Source organism: Heteronotia binoei, chromosome 3, assembly GCF_032191835.1.
Source record: "Heteronotia binoei isolate CCM8104 ecotype False Entrance Well chromosome 3, APGP_CSIRO_Hbin_v1, whole genome shotgun sequence".
Lineage (NCBI taxonomy): Eukaryota > Metazoa > Chordata > Lepidosauria > Squamata > Gekkonidae > Heteronotia > Heteronotia binoei.
The window spans coordinates 82,323,212-82,349,190 of NC_083225.1; the positions used below are offsets into that span (position 1 = coordinate 82,323,212).

General features: G+C 45.4%; 1 protein-coding gene across 3 annotated transcripts in view; it reads right to left on the reverse strand.

The window, feature by feature from the left end:
* Positions 1–25,979, reverse strand: part of DMD (dystrophin) — a 1,885,017-nt gene that overhangs the window by 1,023,899 nt on the left and 835,139 nt on the right. For all 3 annotated transcript variants that reach the window (XM_060234097.1, XM_060234096.1, XM_060234099.1), the window contains 3 exons: positions 18,606–18,785; positions 10,526–10,654; positions 3,603–3,773 (listed from right to left, as the gene is read on the reverse strand). In XM_060234097.1, coding sequence (XP_060090080.1) covers positions 3,603–3,773; positions 10,526–10,654; positions 18,606–18,785 — 480 coding nt within the window. The remainder of the gene's footprint in view (positions 1–3,602; positions 3,774–10,525; positions 10,655–18,605; positions 18,786–25,979) is intronic.

Consider the following 25,979-nt stretch of genomic DNA (forward strand, 5'->3'; position numbering starts at 1 on the left):
AATTAAAATACACAAAATTAACAGTGTGCCCTTCCATGTGATTTAAATAACCCAGGAGGGATGGGGTGACCCCCCACCCTCCCAGCTTTTGCCCTGGCCCCTAATTAGGAGGAGGTGAAGGCCATTGTGGAGGCAGCAGCAGGGGGAGCAAGGAAGGGGGGAGAAAGGGCAGCAGGGCAGGAAGTCAGGGCTGGGGGGAGGGCCCTGTGTCCAGGGACCTGTTTTGTTCAACATCTTTATAAATGATTTGGTTGAAGTAATAGAGAGCATACTTACTAAATTTGCAGATGATACTAGAATGGGAGGGGCAGCAAATACAGGAGAAGCCAGAGTCAGGATACAGGATGATCTTGGCAGGTTGGAAAATTGGTCTAAAACAGGGACGGGGAGGGACGGTGGCTCAGTGGTAGAGCATCTGCTTGGGAAGCAGAAGGTCCCAGGTTCAATCCCTGGCATCTCCAAAAAAGGGTCCAGGCAAATAGGTGTGAAAAACCTCAGCTTGAGGCCCTGGAGAGCTGCTGCCAGTCTGAGAAGACAATACTGACTTTGATGGACCAAGGGTCTGATTCAGTATAAGGCAGCTTCATATGTTCATGTTCAACAAATAAAATTAATTTTAACAGGGATAAATGTAAAGTTATGCATTTAGGTAAGAAAAATCCAATGCGTAATTATAGGATGGGGGAGACTTGTCTTGGCAATAATGTGTGTGTAAAGGATCTAGGGGTCTTAGATCATAAACAGAACATGAGTAAACAGTGTGATGTGGTGGCTAAAAAGGCAAATGCAATTTTGGGCTGTATCAACAGAAGTATAGTGAACAGATCACATGAAGTGATGGTATTGCTTCGCTCTGGAAAGACCTCACCTGGTGTATTGTGTTCAGTTTTGGGCACCACATTTTAAGAAGGATATAGACAAGCTGGAATGTCCAGAGGAGGGCAGCAAAGATGGTAAGAGGCCTGGAGACCAAGTCCTATGAGGAAAGGTTGAAGGGGCTGGGGATGTTTAGCCTGGAGAGGAGGCGGCTGAGAGGTGATATGATCACCATCTTCAAGTACTTGAAGGGCTGTTTTCTGTGGCCCCGGAAGGTAGGACCAGAACCAATGGGTTAAAATTAAATCAAAGGAGTTTCCGGCTCAACATTAGGAAGAACTTCCTGACCGTTAGAGCGATTCCTCAGTGGAACAGGCTTCCTCAGGAGGTGGTGGGTTCTCTTTCCTTAGAGATTTTTAAACAGAGGCTAGATGGCCCTCTGACAACAATGAAGATCCTGTGAATTTAGGGGAAAGTGTTTGTAAGTTTCCTGCATTGAGTAGGGAGTTGGACTAGATGACCCTAGAGATCCCTTCCAACTCTATGATTCTGGGTATGTTTAGCCTGGAGAGGAGACAACTGCGAGTTGATAGGATCACCATTTTCATGTACCTGAAGGGCTGTAATATAGAGGATGCTGCAGAATTGTTTTCTGTTGCTCCAAATAGTTGGGCCAGAACCAACAAGTTGAAATTAGATCAAAAGAGTTTCTGGCTAAACATTAGGAAGAACTTCCTGATAGTGAGAGCAGTTCCTCAGTAGAACAGGCTTCCTTGGGAGGTGGTGGGCTCTCCTTCCTTGGAGATCTTTAAACAGAGGCTAGATAGCCATCTGACAGCAATGCTGATTCTGTAAATCAGGCAGATCATGAGACGGAGGGTAGGAAGGATTGTATTAGTACTTAGTTGTTGTGGCCCTTTCTTAAATGCCCTGGAAAATGCTGATTGCCACTTTGTCAGGTCAGTTTGGCAAGGGATCCTGGAGGTTTTTGCCATCTTCTGGGCATGGACCAGGTGTCACTGGGGAGGTATGTGTGTGGGGGAGGCATTTGTGAAGTTCTTGCATTGTGCAGGGGGTTGGACAAGATGACCCTGGGGTTCCCTTCCAACTCTATGATTCTATGCTTCTTATGCACGTAGATTTAGAAGTGTCTAACTGTATTTAGGATTACAATGTAAGTAATTGTATTTATCACCCTTTAATAGCACTGATAGGGTAATATCCTACTATTCCATTCATCTGAGGATGTGCTTAGTATGGCCACTCAATGAGATATTCTGTGGGAGGAAAGCTGAGATGGATGTTTATTTTTATGTGACCTTGATAATCTAACGTATTTTATCTGTTTTGATATTAGTGCCTGTTGCCAAAAAGTCTGCTGAGAAAACAGAAAATTTCAGCAAACCTCAAATGAATGTTAGTTGAAAGTCTCTTCACAGCTAAATATAAAATAATGTTATAAAATGTAAACTGCTCAAAAGATGTTTCAAATACATATGTGATACAGATATACTACACAGAGAGCTAGAATTTCTTTAATTTGTACCAGAACTGGCTTTACACAGTGAAGTGTCTGAAATCACCTTAGAAGTCATTTAGAAATCACATAATTGTGCTTTGAGTTAAACCACTCTGGATTTTTTAGTGTACTTAATATGTATAATTATATAAATCAGACAATGAATGAGTCAAAAGTATTTCAAAAATACCTAACTCTCCCCCCCCAAACCCCCCCCCCCTAACTTTAATGTGTTCTTTCAAGGGCATGTGGAATGAGGAAAAATGGCACTCTCCCTCCAGCGTTCCACTGGCAAAAACCAGGCAGGAGAGAAACCAGAAACTCCTTCATCACCCTCACAGTGCTCTCTCACAATGTAGAGCAAACACATGCAGTTTAAGATGAGTTCATCCCCCTACAGATCCATTTTGTGCACCCATGTAAAGTGTATCAAATATTTGAGTACTTATGGAATGGTTAGCAGTGGACAATACTCCTGCATGAAATGGGTATGCTGCTATTGTACTGGTTCTCCTCTGATATTATTTGTTACGTGTTTCTACTGAATTATTTTATATTTTAATGTACTTTAAGTGTTCCAATGTTTTAATTTTTCTGTTCACTACTTTGGGGACCCTGATAGGGTGAAAAGGAAGTACACATACTATCTGCTGAAGTGCATACACAAGCTGCTTTGATTTCATAATTATTGTTGGAACAAGATGACTATCACCTCTACAGAGATACATCCTCCCTTCTTCTTTTAAAAGCAGCTTGCAAAAGCCAGAGTGGGTAATTTGCTTCTAGAGAATAGTGACAGTACAAGCATGATGCATGTGAATGAACACATACACACATGCACAAACATGCACACAGATACCACTCCCATGCTTCATTCTCTTCCCATTCTGCTAATTTGCATTTTGCAGGAAAGTGTCTTCCAAGAACTGCACTTACTCTGTTAGCTTTATATTTAGCATGAACACATAGCCCCACACTGGAGCAATTCTTCCTACCATTTCATTTCTACTTTTTTGTGAAATGGTTGAAAATCATTGGCCATAATGGGTAAATTGCTTCTAGAATAGTGACAGTACAAACATGATGCATGTGCATGAACACATACACACACACAAACATGCACACAGATACCACTTCCATGCTTCACTCTCTTCCCATTCTGCTAGTTTCCATTTTGCAGGAAGGTGTCTTCCAAGAATTGCACTCACTCTGTTAGCTTTCTATTTAGCATGAACATGTAGCCCCACACTGGAGCAATTCTTCCTACCTTTTCACTTTTAATTCTTTGTGAAATGGTTGCAAATCGTTGGTTGAGCTCTGTCAGTTTAGGCTCTATTACTTTCCTGCAGTGATCTCCACGGTTTGTCATCAAGTCTACTGCCTGGTCACGCACAGAGTCCACCTTTGGACGCATATCATTCAGCTCAGTCTTTAAGCGCTACAGTCCATGAGTAAGAGACAGGGCTTCAAGTTAGTAATAAATGCAGGAAGCAAGAAAAGGAGAGAAAGAGAAAGTGTGCAAAGGAATAAGGTGCAAAACCATCAAATGATGAACTTTAGAGAAATGTCTGTGCAAAGCATCTAGCCACGTAGCTCTGAACAGTACCTAGCTACCTTTTATTTCATATTTTCAGGCAGGTAGAAACAGTGAAATAGAACATGAATATACATTTAATTATATAACAGGTCTTCAGTATTTTCTTAGCTATTTTGAACAATACAATCCTTAGCTTGAGAAACGGTCACTCCAGAGAAACAGAGACTTCAGTTCTGAACCACTTTACACCTAACAAATATTTAGACAAGAGTTATGTGATGATGAAGTCAGATTAACAGTTTAACTTTTCAGCTACAGTTTCTGATGTTATAGTGAAATGAATGCCAATGGTCTAATATTAATTCTTAGCTACTCATAAAAATAGGCAATGAGTCTTTGAAAGAAATCCATTGAATTAATAAAAGGAGGTATATGCAAAGTTGAAGAATCAGTATAGTTCAGTAATTAGAATTAGGGATGGGTACAAATCTTTAAAAACCTGGTTTGGTTCGGGGTTTGGCTGGCAGCCATTTAAACCTAACAGGTTAGCTGCAACCACTCAGCAGTTAGGTTTGAATGGCCCAAACAGCCAAAATGAACCAGACAAAAGTCTGGCAAATGTTTGAGAAAGGCACTTTCCTGAACATAGGTTTGGGGGCTCCAAACTGGCCCAAGTATATGCTGAATTTTGGCTCACGAGTCGGTTTATGCCCAACCTTGTTAGATTAGTGTACTAGAATCTGGAAGACCTATGTTCAAATCCCCATCTGCTTCAGAGGCTTGCTTGCTGACTCTGGACCAGTCACATGGTCTCAGCCTAACCTACCTGACAGGGTTGTTATGAGGCAAGGAATTTGTTATGAGGAGAGGAGAATGATGTAAACTGCTTTGGGACCCCACTGTGAAGAAGGGTGAGATATAAAATAAAGGAAATAAAAATAATAAATTTCCCATAAATGAATATGTGTATGGAATATTTAAATGGGATATGTGTGTGTTTAATACTCCATTTAGTTCAAACATACAATTTTATACATAGGCAAGAAGATTCCATTCCTGACAATTTCAATTATTGCAAATTTCTACTCAGTTACAAGATCTCAGCTTCAGCTTGCTTTCATCTGTAATGTGGTCTACTCTGTTTAGGCTGTGTAAAGATCATTCAGATAATGGATGCCAAGTGTTTCCTGTGCTCATTCATTTACATAATTTGCATCCCACCTTTGTACTCCCAACAGTACCCAATGTGGCTTAAGAAAAGAGCTATACAGATAATAACAGTAATTACCTAAAGATCCCACAGGACATTCTGCAGAAGAAAACCGTCTCCCCCCCGCCCCTTTATAAAAAATGTTTTGAAAATGTGGTTGTCTCCTAATCTTGATTGTTTAAGACAGTTTGTTTTTCTACTGTATTCCACAGCATTAGAATGCTATGGGGAAAATTTGACTGGATTTTGCACTGTTATATTGTGTTTAAATTATTACAAACCTCAAGAAGTATGAAAGGCACTGAATATAATATCAAAAGCATTATAAAAGCATGAGTTATGAATAATAATTAGATATAAAATGGCATCCAGCAATGATCAAGGCAAATTAATTTATAAGGCACCTGGGATAACAGCACTCGCCCACCATGGTTGCCTGCAAGCAATAGAAACTTCAGGAATACTTCTGCAAATAGCCAGAAAATGATATTGCAGCTTCTAACCCAGCAAGAATCAAATGACACAAAGAATCAATAAGGCTGCATCCATCCAAGCACAATCTGAGCAACTTGATGCTTAGGAGTAAACTGAGCTGCTCCTCCACCTGCTTGACTAACAGCTTCTTCATAAGCTTGGCTGGCTGTGGAAACATCTGCTAGAAACCAGCTCTCATAATATAGTCCACTGCAACTATCTTTATACAGCACAAGATCAGACTTCATAAGCAAAAGGGCAATTCTTCCCTATATCATACACTGACAGAGCTGTTCCAGGTAATTTCACTTTGCTAAGAAAGGTAAGTCTGTAACTGAGGAAAGTGGAAATGATGTACAGAACGATGTACAGAACATAAATACAGAGCGTATTTATGCTCACCTGTGGAGTCTGATGGACCCTAATGCGTTCCAAAGGGCTCTGATTCCTGCTGTGGCTAGTTAGATAGCCTAGTGGAAGATTGGTATGTTTGTCTTTCTGAGGCTATTGATGTGGTCACTCCCTGGCAGCCTCTTCACTCTCATGATCACTCAGCCCCTTGGTATTCCATGGAGCTGAGACATATGAAGCGGGAGCTAAGACAGCTAGAGAGTGTGTATTGAAGAGCTCGTGATAAGGCTTCGGAAGCATCTTAGAGGTCCTTTGTTCAGACATATGAGATGGCCATGAAGGCTGCAAAAAAGGAGTTTTATGCGGCTTCCACTGCATCTGCAAAATTGCATCCCGCCCAGTTATTTAGATTAATTCAGTCTTTGACTTCTTTACCTCAAGGCATTCCAAACGCTAGAGAATTGGCTATTGGCTGTGAGGCTTTTGCGAACCATTTTGCAGATAAAATCTCATTGCTCCACTGCAACCTCCCAGCCATGTTTGATACAATATGTGAACTGGAGACCCCTTGTCTGTCTTTGGGTCCGGTTTTGGACCACTTCAGTCCGTTCTCTCAAGAGGAGGTTGACAAGAGCCTGATGGCTGTGAAACTGACCACCTGCTCCCTTGATCCCTGCCCATCATGTCTGATTAAAGCCAGTGGGGATGAGATTGATATTCCCCTGCGTGAGATTGTTAACACATCTGTTATTGGGGATGTTCCCAGGGGCTTTGAAGGAGGCAGTGGTTTGCCCTCTCCTGAAAAAAAACCACCTTTGGACCACACAGTCCTTACTAACTACCACCCAGTATTGAATTTACTGTTTCTGGGCAAGATAGTGGAGAAGGCAGTGGCAATGCAGTTCCAGGTTTTCTTGTAGGAAACTGACATCTTTGATCCCTTCCAGTCCGCTTTCATCCCGCCCATGGGACAGAGATGGTGCTGGTCGTCTTAGTGGATGATCTCCAGAGGCACCAGGATCAGGATGGATCAGTGCTGCCTCCCATGATCTAGTCACAGTGATTTATGCAATGGTAATCTCCAGACTGGATTATTGTAACTCTCTCTACATGGGGCTACCCTTGGTCCTGATCTGGAAACTCCAGTGGGTGCAGAATGCAACAGCCCGATTGTTGGCATTGAGGCCTATCCAGGTGCTTCTCAAACTGCACTGGCTACTCATCAAGTACTGGATCCGTTTCAAGATGTTGGTCCTTACCTTTAAGGCTCTTTACGGCCTGGGGCCTGCATATCTTCGGGACCACCTCTCCCCATATGAGCCCCTCAGGCACTGCGATCAGCTACACAACATCTTCTTGTGATCCCTGGGCCTAAGGATGCCCGTCTGGCTTCGATGAGGCCCAGGGCCTTTTCGGTCCAGGCCCCTACCTGGTGGAATGAGCTCCTGCTGGAGATCCAGGCCCTGCAGGACCTATCTAAGTTCTGCAGGGCCTGTAAGATGGTGCTCTTCCACTAGGCTTTTACTTGATCCAGCAGGCATCCTATGAAGCCATCGCTCCCCCACCTTACCATCGAGGTGTGCAAGCTGTGTTGAAAGCTTCCAGCCTACATGATGTTGTGTGGTTTGTTGTGCTGACTACTGCTCTTGAATCTGATCTATATTTTTGTGGCGATGATGTTCTGAAGTGATTCATTTTAATGTTGTTTTAATGTTGTAAGCTGCCCTGAGCCCGCCTGCGGGATAGGGTAGGGTGAAAAATTAAATTAAATTCTTATTTTCAAAATGATATCAATGCTTGAAATTGTGGTTTTACCCTTAGTAAATGAGATACTTATCAAGAGCATGTCTTCATATGAGATTTCAAGTGGCTATATACATTTTTTAAAATATATATATATATATTATGTAATGATATATAAATCTGTCTGTCTGTCTGCCTGTGCAAGGCAAGGTGCTATGAAAGCATTTTAAGATAATGTCACCAGCTGTGTTGGTTCATAAACTAAAAACTAAAGGTTGTTGTGCAGGAAATGGAATTACTTAAAATCAAAACTAGCCTTGCTATGTTTATGGCTAGGCAAGGAAACCTTTCCCTCTGTATGACAACCAGCACAGAATTGAGTTACTGACATGGAAATATTTGGGAATCCTTGGTCCAACTTTACAACCTACTCTTCCTCAGGCCTCGGATTCATCAGGAGCTCAGAAGAGCACAGCTCCTGAACCTTTCTGATGGCCCGCCTTCTCCTCCCCATCTACCATATCCATTGAATAATAGGTGCAGCTGCATAACAATCCCTGGATTAAGAGAGCGGGCAGCCAGCCACCAGGAACTTTGCCACGGCCCCAGCAGCCCTCTTTAGAGAAGCCCACGCCACCCTTTCTCCACTTCTTATGTGATTTTGGGAAGCTGGTGGCTTGCTGGCCTTTTGACTGGGGAAGGGGGTGGCCCAGGAGAGCCCCAGGTAAGCAAGTCCTGCTTGGGCTGGCTGGATCTGTAGCCAGCCCAAGCAGGCCTCGCTTGCCTGAGCCTCTCCTTTCTTGTGTTGGGTTGCTTCTGGCTGGTGGGGGAGTAGCATATGCTAATGAGTTATGCTAACCACCTATTTTTCTACAAAACGACCCCTGCTCTTCCTTATGAAGCTCTCTGTCTTTAGGGAGTCTGATACTGATCTTTTTAAAAGCATGTTGTAAATAAGCAAATCCTTTAAAAATGGCTACTGGGGTGATTCCAACTGGGTTTCCTTTTTTTTTACTTCTTAAAATGCTTCTAAGTTATATGTTCTATTAAAAGGGCATGTTTCAAAAATAAAACTCTTTGGACAACTCTATTTGTCAACAAACTTCTGTTTATATATAAGTGAATCATTTCATATTTACTGTTGCTTGATGCAATATAAGGCTGGTGAACCTCTTGAGGAAATAGAATATCACAGGAATCTTTAGCGAGTACATTCCAAATTTCCCAAAGAGTGGTTAAGAACAACGCTTACAGTGGTAGTGAAGGAAAATCAGCAATTTTAACTCTTATATAATATTGCAGGGTATCATAGTAAACATTTCTTAAAATTAAGATGTTAGATATTGTTTTTCTGTAGCAGTTAGACATAGATTTCTATAATATATGTCTGTCCTTTCTATAATATACTTCAACACATCCCCTTCAAATGGTGAACTATATCTGGTAGCATGAAGGAATGCATTTCTATTCTTTGGAGGTTTGAAATGAGCAAACACTTTACTCTGAGTTTTAAAAGCTTTTCCCCCTCTCTGAACAAAGAGCAGGCAAGAATAGGCGAAGTTAGTTCAATTACTTTCCAGAAGTACCTCCAAGCACCGTCATACAAATGCTAATAGATCTAGTAGAAGAGATAATGGGTGGGTCAAGCTCTCCCCTTTCCCCAAGCAGGGAACAGAGATTCAGAGGAATTAAATAATAGAGAGACTACAGGAAAGAGATTTCTGAAAACTTCTGGAAAAACTTATCTGACCTGGTCAGGAAGTGGGTGAAAGAGAGGTGATAAAACTCAGGGGAGCAGGAGGAAGATCTCTTTGCTCTGAAGTCCATCAGAGCAGGCAGGACTAATGGAGTTTTGGAGGAGGCAGCCATTTAACCATGTGCTGTCCTGGAGAAGCTTCACAGAAATGAAAACTCTGTAGAGATCTGTAACTTCCTAAGCTAAAGGTGCCTGTCTTATATTTTAACATCTGATAGGGCATGTATAGAGAGAGGGACACAGGAATTGGGTTTTACCCATTTCTTTGAATCTCGGTCAGACTCAGGCTGTGCTAAATGTATGCTTGTGAACATTTTCTTTTTTAATACATACTTTATTACTTTTGATGCTGATGATGATTTTCTGCACTACATAGACACACTATTTTAAAAGCAGCACCAGGGGAAGGTAATCACTGGGCAAGTGACTATTTCTCCAGGAGCACACAAGGTAGTAAACAATCCCTATGGTAGCCAGGTGTTGGCATCAGGAGACACAGAGGCAAGTTCTCAGAATCTGGAAGTGAAGCTGGTAGTCCTGACCCTCCCAGTGGGCAATTCCTACAAAGGTGGTGATGGTGGGCTATCAGAGAGAGAGAAAAGCCTCTCCAGGTGTTGGGAAAACCTTGGAGGGCAGGGTGGAATAGGGCTTGCAGACCAGAGCATTCTGTCACATCAAATACTAATACAATGTTGCCCAGTGAAATCGGTGCTTGGAAAGCAAAAAACATTGAAGCCATAAAATATATTATTATATATAACAGTTTGTCAGAAGAAAAGGGATTTGATAAACAAACAAACCTATAAAGCCTTGTTCTTTTTTATATCTAAAACTGATATCTTGGATAAGTTTTGTGAAGTTATAGGCTTAACAATGTGTTCTACTGAATATGATGTTCTCAAGCTATTTTTTAAAAAACCTTTTTTCTGTTGAAGGGGTTTGCCATTGCTCTGCATTTTGCGATGTTATTAAGCAATTTAAGTGCTGCAAGGGAATGCTTTTGTCAAGAGAAAACACTTCACTGTGTTCTTAGATGCCATTTGAAACCTGTAGGAAAAAAATCCTGGGTATGCCTTACCTATTAGATTTATATTATTTTCTGAAAATTGCATTTCTTACCTTCATAATTTCTTCCTTTTGCTGAGGTAACTGGGTTTCAGATTCATCCAAGAGTATTTCTGCCCGATACATCCAGGTAGTGATATTAGCAACATTCTGATCAAAAGTCTCCATGTGTTTCTGATATGCCTGCATACAGATAAATGGATAGAATAGTTCCCTAATAAAAGAACAGCTGAACCAAAGAAGAGCATGGCTAGGAAAACTCCATAAATATTGTCCAGGTCCACAGAACTAATTAACTAGTTCATTAACTATTATGACCATGTTTTCAGTTCACTCATCTAACTTCTTCTGCTGGTATTTCTTTGTCTCCAAGTTTACAATCAGGGTTAAGAAATAACTGTAGGGAGAAGATTTTGACAGAAAGAGTACTACTGTGAGCTAATTTTGGGTCTCTGAATCCAAGCTTAGTTCCTCATCACAAGGAACTTTTAAACTTTAGCCAAGAGTGCCAGTTCATTGTTTGAAAGTTTATGTACAGTGAGAGGGGACAGATCTCAGAGTTACTGAAATAGTGTAGAGAGTGTTTGCCACCATAATTTTGAAGGCTTTTATATTTGGCTAGAGAAGAAGTTCAGAACTGGCTTGCTCCTAAACTAAACACTTAAGTGGCATTGAGAGCATTCTGCTATCAATCAGGAATGGCTTGCTCCTAATAAAAATAATGCAGAGAGCATTTGGCCAGCAAAACCCAGAAGGCTTGTGAAGACAATATATGTACACAATATGTAAGCCTTATGGCATTTAAAATAACACAGGAGAAGCTCACATTTAAAATCATGTAAGAGCATTATCAAAAAACTATGCAGAGTTATTTCAGTTATAACAGAATGATGGCATTACAAGAATTGAACATCTGTCATACAGTAGATGGAACATATGGTAAATGATGTTGGTGATATTATTGAATTGCTATCACAGTGACAGCAGCAATTTATGCAGATTGATTTCTTCTATTATTTAACTGACAAAACTACAATTCCTCCCCCTGCACACCCCAACACCACTCTGTGAACTTGTTCTCAGTTTACTGAGCTACATTCTTCTGCTGGCATTTGTTTGTCTCCACATTTTACAACCTGGGTTAAGAAATAATTGAAGGGAAAATATTATAGCAAAAAGAGTATTAGTAATCTTTATGTTAGATACAATTATTTACTAGTTTGAAGCTTATTAAAAAGGCTAGAGACGCCAACCTTGCAGGGAGTCCCCAACTGACTTCTCTACTAGCCCTCCAAGTTTGGTGCAGATTGAATTTAGAGGGGCTGAGTTACAGCCCCCCAAAGCAGGTGCCCCAGGAAAGTGGAATTTGGAGAAGTCACAGCCACAGGATCAGGATGGCCTCCCTGCAAGCTAGAGGCATCCAACTCACAGCGAACCTCCCTGGGATGCCCCTCTACCTGCCATCCCAGTTGTGGACAGATTGGCTTTTGGAAAGAGAAGATTCTAGAGTCCAATGTGCAAAAAGGAGGGAGAGCCATCCAACTTATCGCAGACCTCCCCAGGATGCCCCTCTACATGCCCTCCAAGTTGTTGGTAGATTGGTTGAGGTGGGGAGAAAATTCTAGGGTATAACGTGCATAAGGGCTGTGTGTCAAATGCCATCCTCCACAAGCTGGAGCCATCCAACTCTCAGCGGACCTCCTTGGGATGTCTTTCTACCTGCCCTCCAGGTTTGGTGAGGATTGGCTTAGGGGGGCAGAATACTGCCTGCCTCATCATCATAGACATTGTTGCTGTAGGCAGGCAATCCTTCCTCTCAGGCCCAGGAGGTGGTCACCTGCTTGCCTCCCCCTTGGTGATGGGGTTTTTGGGGTGGAGGTTGGCTCACCACACTCCGCCTCAGCCCTCCTCACCATCATAGAGATGAATTCTAAGGGTGGGTAGCCCTTCCCTGTGAGCCCAAGAGATGGTCACCCACCTGCCTCCTGCTGGTGGAAGTGATTATTGTGGGAGACAGTAATAATAAAGAGATGGATGTGGGAGGAGACTGGGGAGACACAAGTTATGGAGAGGCAGTCACAGACAGGGGGAGGCTGGAAGCACAGAGTCCTGCAAGCACAGAGACAGAAAGTCTGTAGAGCTGTATGTGTGGGAAAAGTGCCACAGCCAGAATACACACAGCCCCAGGAAAGAGCCACTGGCAAGTGTCAACGCCCAGAATCCATCTCCCCAGTGGGTGGATGAGTGAGTGGAAAAGCAGTCCTAGAGCTGAAAGGGAACACACCAAGTCCAAAAAGCCCTGGGATAGAGGAAGAAGAAGATGATATTGAATTTATATCCCACTGTCCACTCTGAATCTCAGAGTCTCACAGCAGCTCAAAATCTTCTTTATCTTCCTCCCCCACAACAGACACCCTGTGAGGTGGGTGGGGCTGAGAGGACTCTCACATCAGCTGCCCTTTCAAGGACAACCTCTGCCAGAGCTATGGCTGACCCAAGGCCATTCCAGCAGGTGCAAGTGGAGGTGTGGGGAATCAGACTTGGTTCTCCCAGATAAGAGTCCACACACGTAACCATTACACCAAACTGACTCTCGGAACAGAACAGCTGGCAATGCCCAGGATCCATTGCCCCAGTGGGGTGGGCCAGTGAGTGGCAGAGCAGCCCTCGAACATGAGGTAAGGCTCCAGTCAACCTGTAAACAGAGCCCCAGGTGAGAACTGTCACAACCAGAATCTATCTCCCCAACAGGGTCCCCCCAGGGCTCAATGAGGTGAAGCTTGGGCTAGGTTAAAATTTGCCACCTTGGGCTGGGTTGAAGTTTCCCACAGGAAGCAGGTCACATTGTGCTAGGTTTAAAATTGCCACCTTGGGTAATAAGAAGGCCTTTAAGGTGAAAGCTGCCACAGCCAGAATCCATCTCCCCAATGGGGTGGACCAGTAAGTGAAAGAGCAGCCCTCAAGCCAAAAGGAAGACATGTCAATGCACCAGTACCTAAACTGGGAAAGAGCAGCAACTACCAGAATCCGTCTCCTCAACAGAGTGCATGAGGGGAAGCCTTCAAAGGTGAGAGTGGCTGGCTGTAACCAGAATCCTTTTCCCCAGTGGGATGGGCAATTCTGGGGGGGGATGGGCATGGTGGGTGGGCATATGTGGGTGGGAGGCTGGACGCCCCAATGCATGGGGAGAAACATATTTTCCTGAGGGAACAGAAATAGTCTTGGAGGGGAATAGTTTTGAGAGGACAGATGAGACACCACCCAACCTGGGGTGGGCGGTCAGGTGCTGGCAGGTCTCTAAGAAGGAATGCATCTCTGGCTTCAACTGCGGTGGCCCTGATTCCATCAGGCAGTTAGCAAGACGGGGGAGTTAAAATATCCCAACAGGGGGTGCCATTCATCTGCTGAGGAAACTGGCACCTGGCTTGAGACCCACTGCTTAGTGTATCAGGAGGACATGTGGTGGCTCTGGAGGGGGGAGTTAAAATATCCCAATGGTGGGACCAAGGAAACCTACACCTAGCTTGAGACCCCCTGCTTAGTTGTAGCAGGAGGACAGTTGGTGGTTCTGGAGGAGGCGGTTAAAATAGGAGGACAGGATGTCAATAGTGTCCTTGAAGGGCTTCAGGGCATGCACCATTTTGGGGAGGGTCAGCCAATTACTGAAGCCTATGCTGAGCTCTTCTCCTTAATGCAGGATGGGTATGATAATATGACGTCCTGCACTGTGATTTTCTGCTCCACCAGATGTGCATTCATCATGTAGGTCAAGTTCCAGTGTTCAGGCTCCCTCCACCTGCCTCTCACGCAGCCAGTGGGCAGACTTGATGCTGCATGAAAAGTGGGCAGCCAAGTACCAGCAAGTCTCAAGCAATGTGCACGTCTGCAGTGTGGCCTTGTCCAAGGGGGGCTTGATAGTGATCCTCAGTCCAAGAGCATCCCTCACCAGGTGCAGGGCATATGCCAGGCAGATGCCCTTGAAGCACACACCTCTCACTACTGACATTATGTTGGTACTGGCATCCGTGACCATGTAGCCACAGAAATGTTGTCCACCCCCACCTATTCCTTCAGGCTAGCATCAATCATGACAGTGACGGTCTTTGCTGTGTGGCCACATCCATCCCCTGTGCAGGGAGCAGAACCACTTTGTAGCCTGGCAGCAGGACTGGGTCCCTGCTTTTGCCTCAGCAGTCTGGAGGTCCTCTGGTTACCACCAGTGGGCAGTGAGGGGAGGTAACCATGCTGCTGGCCACTCCAGTGGTCTCTTCTGAAGTGCATGGTCTGTCCTCATACTCCAGACAATTGGGCCTTGACCAACTGTCCACCACAGAGTGGTACGTGGAGGGCAAGACTCATAGAATAATAGAGTTGGAAGGGATCTCCAGGGTCATCTAGTCCAACTCCCTGCACAATGTAGGAAAATCAAAAGTACCTCATCCTGCTCTCCTTCTCAAGATCTGCCTAAGTTATAGAATCATAGAATTTGGCAGCCAAGGGTCCTCCATGAGGGGATGGACTACTAAGAAGACATATAGAGTAGTAGCTGGCAAATGCCCACATTCTCTACAATGGACAAAGGTTATCCATCCAGGGCAACCATCTCATCCACAAGGTGAGTGGTTCTTCCCCTAGCCCTTTTACTTCATAAGAACACTGTCCCCATGAGAATGACCTCCTTGAGGTTCCACTCCCACCCACAGCACCCTCGGTGTGACTCTTTTTGCTTGGGGTGGACTCCCACTCCCCCCTTCTCTTCTTCCCCCTGATGGGTGCCACTCATTGCCCAAGAGGCAATAGACTCATGTGGTGCCTTTGCAGGTGCCTGTGGAGGGTGGAGTATGATCAATGGTGGGGGTCCAAGAGGTTCTGCAGCAAGAGATTGCATTTTACCACAAAGGGATTGTTGGGAACAGTTATTAAGTGATCCCAAAGAATGGCCTGGAAAGAGCCCTCAGACCACCAGACAACTCCTCTGCTGGGGAAAATGCCAAAAAATCCCACTAAGGGGGAGCGTGGGGCCTCAAAGAGGCACCCAGTAGCTGAGCCTCTCTGCCTTAGCTTGAGCAGAGGGACAGGAGGGGGCTCAGAGCCCTGAGACCACCAGATACCTTTCCAGCCCTGAAGCACCAACACAATCATGGCCTTATTTCAATTCTTTCCCTAGTCTCTGCCTCTAAACAGTTGCCCCCTCTCTCCCTAACTGCCTGATGTAAGGTGAAAGTGGTTGAGTCATGAGCTGGAGCATAAATCCCTTCTGCTCCCATAGAGCAGAATGGGAACTCTCTAGTTGGCAACCATGTCAAGCTTTGGAGGAGCAGAGATTTTATGGAGGCAATATTTTATTGAGGCAATATATGTAAAAGCTTTAGGGAAAGTGATATAATATATCTTATATTCTAATCGTGACATTTGGATGTCTTTGGATACTTAAATCTAGTGACTGGAGCTGTGAACAGGTAAGACAGATCTTTTTACAAAGCTGAAAATGGCCCTAGGTTTACAGAAAAGTGGGAAAACTAAAAAAAGTACATTGAGCAGCTTGAAAATCCAAAAATGATAAAAGGAGCACCTGTAGCTTTAAGCAACAAATTTCCTCAGTGGCTGTTGCTATGCAACAACAGCATTCCAAGGCTTGATTCTGTCTGTAAAAGGCAGGTGGAGGGAGGCAGGGCTCTTTCCAAGCCAATGTTGGCCTTTGAGGGAGCCACTGGGCTAGGCCTGGCTAGAGGTGCCAGCTCCAGGTTGGAATTCCTGGAAATTTTGTGATGAACTCTAAGTGCAGGGTTTGGGAAGGGGAGAGGCCTCAGCATGGTATAATGTCACAGAATCCATTCTCCAAAGCAACCATTTTCTCCAGGTGAGTATATATCTGGAGTTCAGTTGTCATTCTGGGGGATTTCAAGATCCTACTTGGAGGTTGGCAACCCTAGGCCTGGCGATAATCTCTGCATCACTTGATGCTATCTGACTTGTATGACTCAAGTAGGCCTGGCTGCTTGTTACTGTTCAACATTAGCCACTCTATGAAAGCCAATGTGGTATAGCACTTAGAGTTTCTGGTCAGGGTAGGTTCAGATCCTCATCCTGCTGTGGAAGCTGACTGGGTGATTTTGGACCAGTCACATACTTTCAGCCTAACGTACCTCACAGGACTGTTGTATGGATAAAAAGGAGGAAAAGAGAATTATGTAAGTTATGTAAATTATGTAAGTAAGCCCGCCTTTGGCGGGGGAGGGCGGGATATAAAAATAAATTTACTTTACTTTACTTTACTTACTTTGATCCCCACTGTGGAGAAAGGTGGGATATAAATGAAGTAAATAAAGAATATATATAGCTGAAGATGGGAGGCAGATAAAAAGGTGGGTTGGTGAATGGGTAAGGAGAGAATAAGGCAGAGAGAATATATGGGGATTATCAAGAAGAGGGAAAAGGTTAGGACATTTCTAGAAATCTGGATGGGGAGCCTGGGGACGGTGGGATTTGAGGAGGGGTAGGACCTCAGAAAGGTATAATAGCATAGACTCCACACTCAAAGCAGCAATTTCCTCCAGGGGAACTAGGGTTGCCAACCTCCAGGTGAAGGCTGGAAATCACCCAGATGAACAACTGCTTTCCAGATGGCAGATATCAGTTCCCCTGGAGAAAATGGCTGCTTTGGAGGGTGGTTTCTATAGTACTGTACCCCACTGAGGTCCCTGTCCTCTCAAGGCTCCACCCTACAAAGCTCCAGAGATTTCCCAACCTCAGTCTGGCAACCCTAAGGGACCCTAATGATCAAGGGGCTAATGATCTCTGTATTTGGGAGATCTATCGTGATTCCAGGAACTCTCTATCCCCCCACTTTGAAGCTGGCAATCCCAGAAGGAAGAAGGAAAAGGGGGCTTCCAGGAAAGTGAGGGAGGAAATAGTAGGAGAGGTGGAAGTGAGAAAATAAACAAAATGCATGCATACACTGAACCATACACAAGAAAAACAGGGAGGAAGGGAAGAGGTGTTTAGGGAAAGGTGATAATTAATTACCAACCTTGAGTAGGTCTGCGGAAGCAGCAGTCAAACAGCAAAATGGCCAGCATTTTGAGAAGTGAAACCGTAGACCCACAGGCAAGTGGGAGTGTGAGGAAGGATCAAAGGCACAAACACAAACACTGCTGGGTAGCAGGGTGCCATAGTTACAGGGGGAAATGTACTCTGAGGTGAGTTGGTATGCTTGCCAGAAAAAAAAAAAAACCTAATGGTTTTACTGAGATAGATAAAGATGTGCGAGAGGTTATTGGCTCTACAAGCACCAGACCAGAAGGGTAGTTGTGAAGTTAATCTAGGATAATGGGTGAAGCGGAAGTTGGGCTTAGATGTTGATGGGATAATACCGAGTGAATCAATAGGTCCTGGATGATCCATTGTTCTAAAGTCCTGCATCTCTCCAAGGCACGGAGGGGGTAGTAGCCAGCCAACACCTTGAAATTGACTTGCACCTTGAAATTGTTTTCCCAGTCTAATACCTGTCTGGCATCTATCTTCTTCCACTTTGGCCCAAGAAGTGCCTTCAATAAGATACTGAGGTGATGTATGGAGAGGGTTTCTGCCTCTATAAGCTGCAAACTGCCCCTCTGAGAAAGGAGGGATCTGACTGCTACCAATTTCAAGATGGTAGACTTAAAGACTTGATCTTTATGAGTGGCCATTTGCTGTTGTTTTTTTATATAGTAATGACCAAATGGAGACTTAATAAAATAGCATTAACATTTCTTCCTGGCAGGAAATCTCACTCTACAGAATGTGATATCTGTCATACTTTGTGGGAGACACAGAGACAGTTCAAAGCAGTTTAAAGTTCAGGAAGAAACAAATAGAGTATAACTGAGAACAAGGTACAGCAAGACAGAAAGGTAGGTATTTGGTGTTGAATCCTATATGGGTTCTCTCTGGGAATATAATGCCTGCTATAGATTCCTATAATGTGTCTATTCACTTTTGAATATATTCTGGCTCTGTATTAATAAGTACAATGAATTATAACAACAGCATGAATCTCCAGCACACTAACATTTTCTCTTTTATCCAAAAGGAACTACATATTCCAGGTTTTTTCACTCAGGAAAGTGCACAACAAAAACTATTGATATCTTACCAGCAACAAGTTAAACCATTCCTCAGCTCGCGAAGTAACTGCTATCCAGTTGCTGCTCAGAAGACTGAGTTTATCATTCACTAAGCTCTCCTTCCCTTTAAGCACATTCTTCAGTCCATCTCCTAAATCAGTAATATTCTTCAGTTGAAGCTGACGTTTCTCTATCTCTTTCTGTATTGCCTATGGAAAGCATATGTAGGATAATTAATAAAGAAGTAGATCTTGGAAGAATAAGACATTATGAATTCAGATGGCTATGTTACATCATAACATTGTTACAAATAGACTGGAAAAAGCCTAGTACCTAGTAAGTGCATGAGGAACTGCAAGAGAAATTTACATTGACCCTTTAAAGAAAGTAATTTATTAGTGAGATCTATATATCATTAAACCTAATCAAGGGGCTAATGACTGACCAATTTTTTTTTAATTATCTTTTCTTAGAGTACTAAGAGTAAAGAAACTTTAAAAGTTATATCTGATCAGAAAAAATCAATAACATCTACTATTTAAGATATTATTAACAATTCTGGTTAAAAGCCACTTTTTATATCTTGTTTTTAAAAGAATGCTGAAAGTACAGAACAAAGTGAGCCCAGTGGCACCTTTAAAACTAACAACATTTTGTTCCAGATACAAGTTTTCATGTGCATGACCACTTCTTCAGATACAGTTACCACATTTTCCAGAGAACAGTATGGGAACAAAATTTTCACTGAGGAGTTCACTCTATCTTACAGAGCTCCTGTGAATATGGGGGGAAATCACATGTTATCCAAGGAGATGAAGTATTTGAATTAAAGGGAGCACACAAAGCTGATCAATACTGTGTTATTATTCCATTGAAATGCAGTTCACATTATTTTATCCCCTTATAATATAAAATCCCAAATGCACTGGTGACTCATTGCATCAGTCATTGGCCCATCAACTGCCACTCAGGTTCCATTGCATTCCATTGGTTGAGTCTGCCCCTTTCTCCCGCCCACTGTCACCTATCCACTCTCTGTGGCAATCAGAAGAGAAAGCAAGCAGCAGCAATGGGGAAATGCTGAACAGACAGGGAACAAAGGTGGTAATGTGACTAGGCAGCAAGGCTTGGACTTACTACGAGTGTTTCCTCAGAGGCTATTGCAGCCACCTCTTTCCTGTCACTCCTTCCCCCCCTCCTCCCCTCAGTCTTGTGCCAGGACAGATGAAGATTGACTAAAATAATGCTTAGGATAAAATTGTATCAATCATTACAGTTCCTTTCAAAATTCACAATTAAGACATAATAAAGATAATCCCTCACATTACTGTTACAAATTCCTAAACTTAATAACTCACTAAAACTGCTTAAAGAATGGTGACAATATTCCTCAATTTCCATAAGTACAATGATTATACAAATCTTACGATATCACTTTATGATTAAAGCCATTTATTAACCTTTTTGTTATATATAGCCTGTTGATAGGAAACATATTGTGAACCTGAGCTACTAACATAACTCAGTATATTCCAACAAGTTTTTACATTAATATTATACACAGTTAACTAAAGTATAACAATAACACATTTCCAGTTCAAGTATGACTACAGTAGTAAATGACACAGAGGTTTTCAGGAGAGTGCCAACTGGCATTCTGAACTTGAGAGTAAGTCAATAATATGAGCAGGCATATGAGCCTAAGAGAACAAATTGTTTAACGTCAACCAGTTGTTTCCTAGCCCATTAACACAATTGTTGACATGCTCTTTCAAAGTGGCCCCAAGAGAGAAGGGATTTGGCAGGGAAAGGAGGTGATAGCCAGAACACTGGTAGGGAATGTGCAGGCAAGTTCTGTGTGAGGCAGTTGAAGAAGCCATAACGTTTAGCTAGAAGTATATACATTCTTTCCAGAGACTGGTTGGGAATCCTATAAGTACAAGTCAGCTGACTTCCATGCTCCCCCCTCCTTATTTAATAATTTCCATACAATATGTACTGTTAGCTATATGATACAACCTGGCTTGTATCACAGGCCACATTGTTGCTTTTAAAACTCATTTTAGTTCCATACAGAATTTTTCTAAGTTCCGAGGACCATAAGTTAATGCCCCCTCTTTTTGTACAAGAGGTTGAGAACCTCTAATTGAGCATATTGAACTGAATATAGTAAACATCATTATATTAAACTGGAAATCGGAATTTTCTTGTTAATAAGTCTCTGCTATGATCACTACAACATGAGCTCCACTCATTTATGAGTGGTGATTGGACTGTACTTTGGTAGGCTAGCAAGCATATTACAGTTTATTAGTACATTTCTCATGTGTGTAAAATATTAATGAAACTTTTCCTTTCCCTTTGATTTTCTTAGTAGAAAAAGTTACGTTTTGTAATAAGAAACAAGTAACAGAGAAATGAAACTCTAGTTCATACTTATTCCAGTCAGCAAATCTCACATATTAATGATCTCGTTCTGTACACAGTCAGTATGTAACACAATGTATCTGTATGCAATCATTAATGGCAAGTTAAGTTGCAGCTATGGTGTATTGGGTGATACAAACCACAGACTTTTTGCATTGCCTAATTGTTCCTTTCCCACACTCAGTTGCAAAATGAGTTGAAATGGGATACCAATAAAAGGCTATATTCCACATAAAAATCTATCTCCTTGGGCAAGATCCTACCATATACCTACCTGAAAGTAAATCGTACCTCTCCTTACAATTTCTCCTTTTTTCTCAAGTCTCATTAATTACTTTCTGTTCACTTGGAGCCTGCCCGTTCTCTCCTGGCACTCATGAATCAAAAGCTAATTAACAGTTTTTGTTTACATAAGCAGGGCACCTTAAGTACAACTTGTTGCCCACACAGTAAACCAAAGTATACACACAGTGAGAATTTTAGTGTTGATTATCCTAGTGGCATGATTATGAAATTAAAAAAAAATGAAGAATGGCTTTGGCAAACTACGAAATGCAAAACAAGGTTCGGCCCCTTCCCAGCCAAGCCGGTTTGCCGGCGCTCAGGCTGGGGGCTGTCTTTGCCCCCTCGGAAGGAGGGAGGAGCAGCATCACCCGATATACGGGTCTTTGCTTGGGTGTGGCGCCGGGGCTATATAAGCTATATAAGCCCCGGCCCCCACCCTCCTGCATGCAGTTCGTTTTGGCTCTCTGAACGAGAGCCACGTGCAGGTCGGGTCTGGGACGAGGCCTGATTGCGGCGAGGGACTGCGTTGGGGCGCGTGCGGCTCTTCGGCACTGGCGGCAGTGTGGACGTGAGTGGCGGCTGTTCTGCGCTAGCGAGGCTGAGCGTCTTTTGTATTTGTAGTGTGCGGCTTGGGGCAGTTAGCGGCCGGGAGGCCAGACCAGGAGTGCGCGCGCAGCGGCCATCGGCATACCCCAGGCCTCTGGGTCTCTAGGTGCCAGCTTTGGGGGAGGCAATTTCGGGGAGCAGAGAGCTGCTACCACTGTCCTTTCCCCTCTGAGCCGAGGGAGGCGTGCAGCGGCCCTGTTCAGCGGGCGGTTCGCAGGTGGGGGGCCAGTTAAGGCAATTGCCTTGTCGTTGAGGGCAAGGGCGCTATAATAGTGGGCTGCAGCCATTTTTTGTGCCCACCGGAAGCTGAGTGGCACCCTGGTGCTTGGGTTGGCTTGGAGGGACCCTGGTGGGGGCTGATAATTTTCTTACCCCCCCCTCTCTCAGGCCGGGCAGCCTGAACCACCTTCCCTGGTCACTGGTGGCAACGTGGTACTGAGGCTTGTTTTTTCCAGTCACCCCCCTCCCCACCCCCTTTGGGTGCAGGGAGTCTGTGGTCCCTAGGGCGGCTGCTCTGGGCTGGGCTAAGCCTTTGGCCTTTGGATTGAGTTCTGGGGGACGCTCCTTTAGTGTAGCCCTCCTGCCACTACACCATCGGGCGGTGAGGGAGTGCAAAGGGAACCTTTGAGTGACGGGGACAGCAGATACTGCTATTTATGGCCTGTGCTTATAGAAGCACATAAGATGGCACCCAAAAAAGGGCAGGGCAAGTCCAAGGGCAAGCAGCCCGCCCACCACTTGGGCGGGGTCAGCAGGGGACTCCCGCTGAGGAACCCGGGCAAGGGGAGCGGGTGAGGCTCGCCATTATGAATCAGCTGGATGCTTTGGAACAGGACAGAGTAGCCAGGGGCGCTCCCATCTGGGACGGGCGTCGCCGTGCCTCCAGCCGGTCGGCACGGCTGACTTTTGAGTCAGAAGTGCTGGCACGTCTATCTGCATTGCAGGGTGGGCCATCTGAGCCTGAATCACCGCTGGAACCGGACCAGGAGGAGGACCCAGAGGAAGGTCCATCGGGTGCGGCAACGAGCAGCGGCGCAGCTGGTAGCGGTGTGCAGCAGACCCCTGGCGGCGCTGGAGTCTTCCCGGGTGACGGTGGTAAGCCCCCTTTTCCACCAGTCCAAGGGTGGCCGTGGGGTCCCATTCAACTGCCCCCCCGCCGGTGTCGGAAGGGGTGGCATGGGGTGCCGGGCAGGTGGGAGTAGTTGAGCAGTCAGGTCCTGTCCAGCCGTGGGCTTGGGGTTTTCAGGGAGCAAGCCAGCTGGCTAGTCCAGTTTTTTCCCCAGTGGGCCAACAGGCGTGCGCTGTGGCACTGCCTGCGGCCCCCGCCTCTCCGTCCTCCCCTGGCATTTTGCCTTGGGGCGGTCAGCAGTATGCCCAATTTCAGGGGGCATGGCCGCCGGCCCAGGGTGGTGGATGGTTCTACCCCCCAAACCCTTATGCTAGCATTCCTTTCCACATCCTCCCTTATGGCGATACCTCTTTGCCTTTGGGGGATCATTTGACAGCTGCTACACGGGAGAAAATTCTCCGCGGGGAGTATGTGGACGTGTTTAGCCTCCTTTTCAGAGAGCTCGAAAAGAAAAGTAAAGACGAGCTCGATGAGAAGGAGAAGGAAAAATTGAAGCGCAGAAAGGTCGATAGGTCCTGGGCGAATTGGTTGCCCGGATTTTTGATCTACGCCGGGGTTATTGCTAGAGCGCAGCCGGCTCGTGCGGCGGCACTTTTCCAGTATATAGACATCGTCTATCGGGCGTATACGGACTTCGTCGGTGCAGCATGGCTGCAATATGACGAGGCCTTCCGTATGAGGGCCGCCGTCAACCCTGGAATGCCCTGGGACCAAATCAACCAGCAGCTGTGGCTGCAGTTGATGTCCCCGGCTAAACCAAATGCCGGAGACAGGTCCGACAGTGGCCATCTAGTGCAGAAGTTGCAACAACAACAGTCTTCCACAGGGGCCCGCGTTACTGCGGGCCAGCCGGTTCAAACCCGGCTGTTATGTTGGGAGTTCGCATCTAAGGGTGCGTGCCCCAGGAAACCCTGTAAGTTTTGACACAAGTGTCCACTCTGTAGCAGGGCCCACGCACTTTCTGCCTGTAGCAGATCGAAGCCCAGAGCGGGCGGTAAGCGCCCCGGTGGCAGAGGCGGCGGACAGCAGCCCCCTGGAAAAGGGGCCCAGCCCTATCCGCCTGACGGCTCTCAATAGGTTGTTGAGTACATACCCGTGTAAGGCGGCCGGCCGGTACCTACGAGACGGTTTTACCTCGGGGTTTCGAATTCCATATCAGGGGACAAGGGCCCCCTTCTTAGCTCCTAACCTCCGTTCGGTTGTTGGGCTCGAGCATGTGGTCCGGCCCAAAATAGCTAAAGAGTGTCAAGAGGGTAGGGTCCTCAGACCTTTTGATGCACCGCCGGCTCCCACGTTGAGGGTATCCCCTTTGGGGGTTGTACCCAAGAAGGCAGTTGGTGAATATCATATTATTCACCACCTGTCTTACCCCAAGGGGGCATCGGTGAATGACGCCATCCCCGAGGAGCTATGCTCGGTGCGCTATACTTCCTTTGACCAGGCGGTCAAAGTAGTACGGGGTTGCGGGGTCGGGGCCGAGATGGCGATATGCGACATCAAGTCAGCATTTCGCCTCTTGCCTGTCCACCCCGAGGATTTTGAGCTATTGGGTTTTTCCTTTGAAGGGAAATTCTATATGGATCGGGCGTTGCCGATGGGTTGCTTGATATCCTGTGCGTTTCAGCATTTCAGTTCCTTCTTGGAATGGGCGCTCAAGGACAGGACTGGGATTAGTGATACGGCGCATTACCTGGACGACTACCTTTTCGTCGGTCCAGCGGGGTCAGAGCAATGCGCTAGGTTGTTGAACTCCTTCCAGGAGTTAGCCCTCGAACTCGGGGTGCCGTTAGCACACGAAAAGACCGAGGGGCCCAGCACGGTGCTCACCTTTTTGGGCATTGAGCTGGACACAGTGCAGCAGACGTCCCGTCTGCCGGAAAACAAGGTCGCTGACCTTAAGGTCCGGTTGGCCACCTTGAGGGGGCAGCGGAAGGTTTCGTTGCTGGAATTGCAGCAGGTTGTAGGACACCTTAACTTTGCTTGCAAAGTGGTGGCCCTGGGCAGGGCATTTTTGAGGCGCCTGTGTGACGCTATGGGCCGGCTGTGCCTCCCCCATCACCGGATCCGCGTTACCGCCGGAATGCGAGCGGACTTGGAGGTCTGGGAGGAGTTTTTGGAGTTTTTCAACGGTGTTTCTTTCTGGAGAGAGGACCTGAAGATTGAAGCAGAGCTTCAGATCTCTTCAGATGCGTCTGGAGCCAGCGGGTTTGGTGTATATTTTAGGGGACATTGGTGCGCGGAGCAATGGCCCGCGGAATGGTTGGACAGCGGGCTCTGTAGAGACTTGACATTTTTGGAGTTTTTCCCCATTTTGGTGGCCGTTTGGCTTTGGGGGGAGCAGCTCGCCAACCATTCGGTCCTTTTTTGGTGCGATAACATGGCTGTAGTACATGTTATCAATTCTTTGTACTCTAAGTCAGTGTTGGTAATGAATTTGGTGAGGTCTTTTACCCTGCGCTGCCTCCGGTTGAATATTTTATTCCTGGCAAGGCACGTTTCGGGTGTATGCAATGGAGTGGCGGATGCTCTATCTCGCCAACAGAGGGTGTGTTTTCGGGAACTGGCCCCAGAAGCAGATCCATGGCCGGCGAAAATGCCCGCGGACCTCTGGCATCTTGGGAAAAGGAAGCCAGTAGGGCCATCCAGCTGGCGCTAGCTCCTAGTACTAGGAAGGCGTACGACAGAGCTGCCACCCAGTTTCGGGATTTTAGGAGTGCCGCTGCACTGCCGGATTGTTGGCTGATTCCAGCAGCGCACATCATGCAGTTCAGCGTGCACCAGAAGGAGAGAGGCTTGGGGCTGAAAACTATCAGGGGCCAACTTGCGGCATTGGCTTTTGTTGGCAAAGCCCGCGGTTTTCCTGAGTACACGGGTGATTTTAGGGTTAGGAAGATGCTAGAGGGCTGGGCCCGGGAGCGGGTCCAGCGAGTGGATGACAAACAACCCATATCCCCGT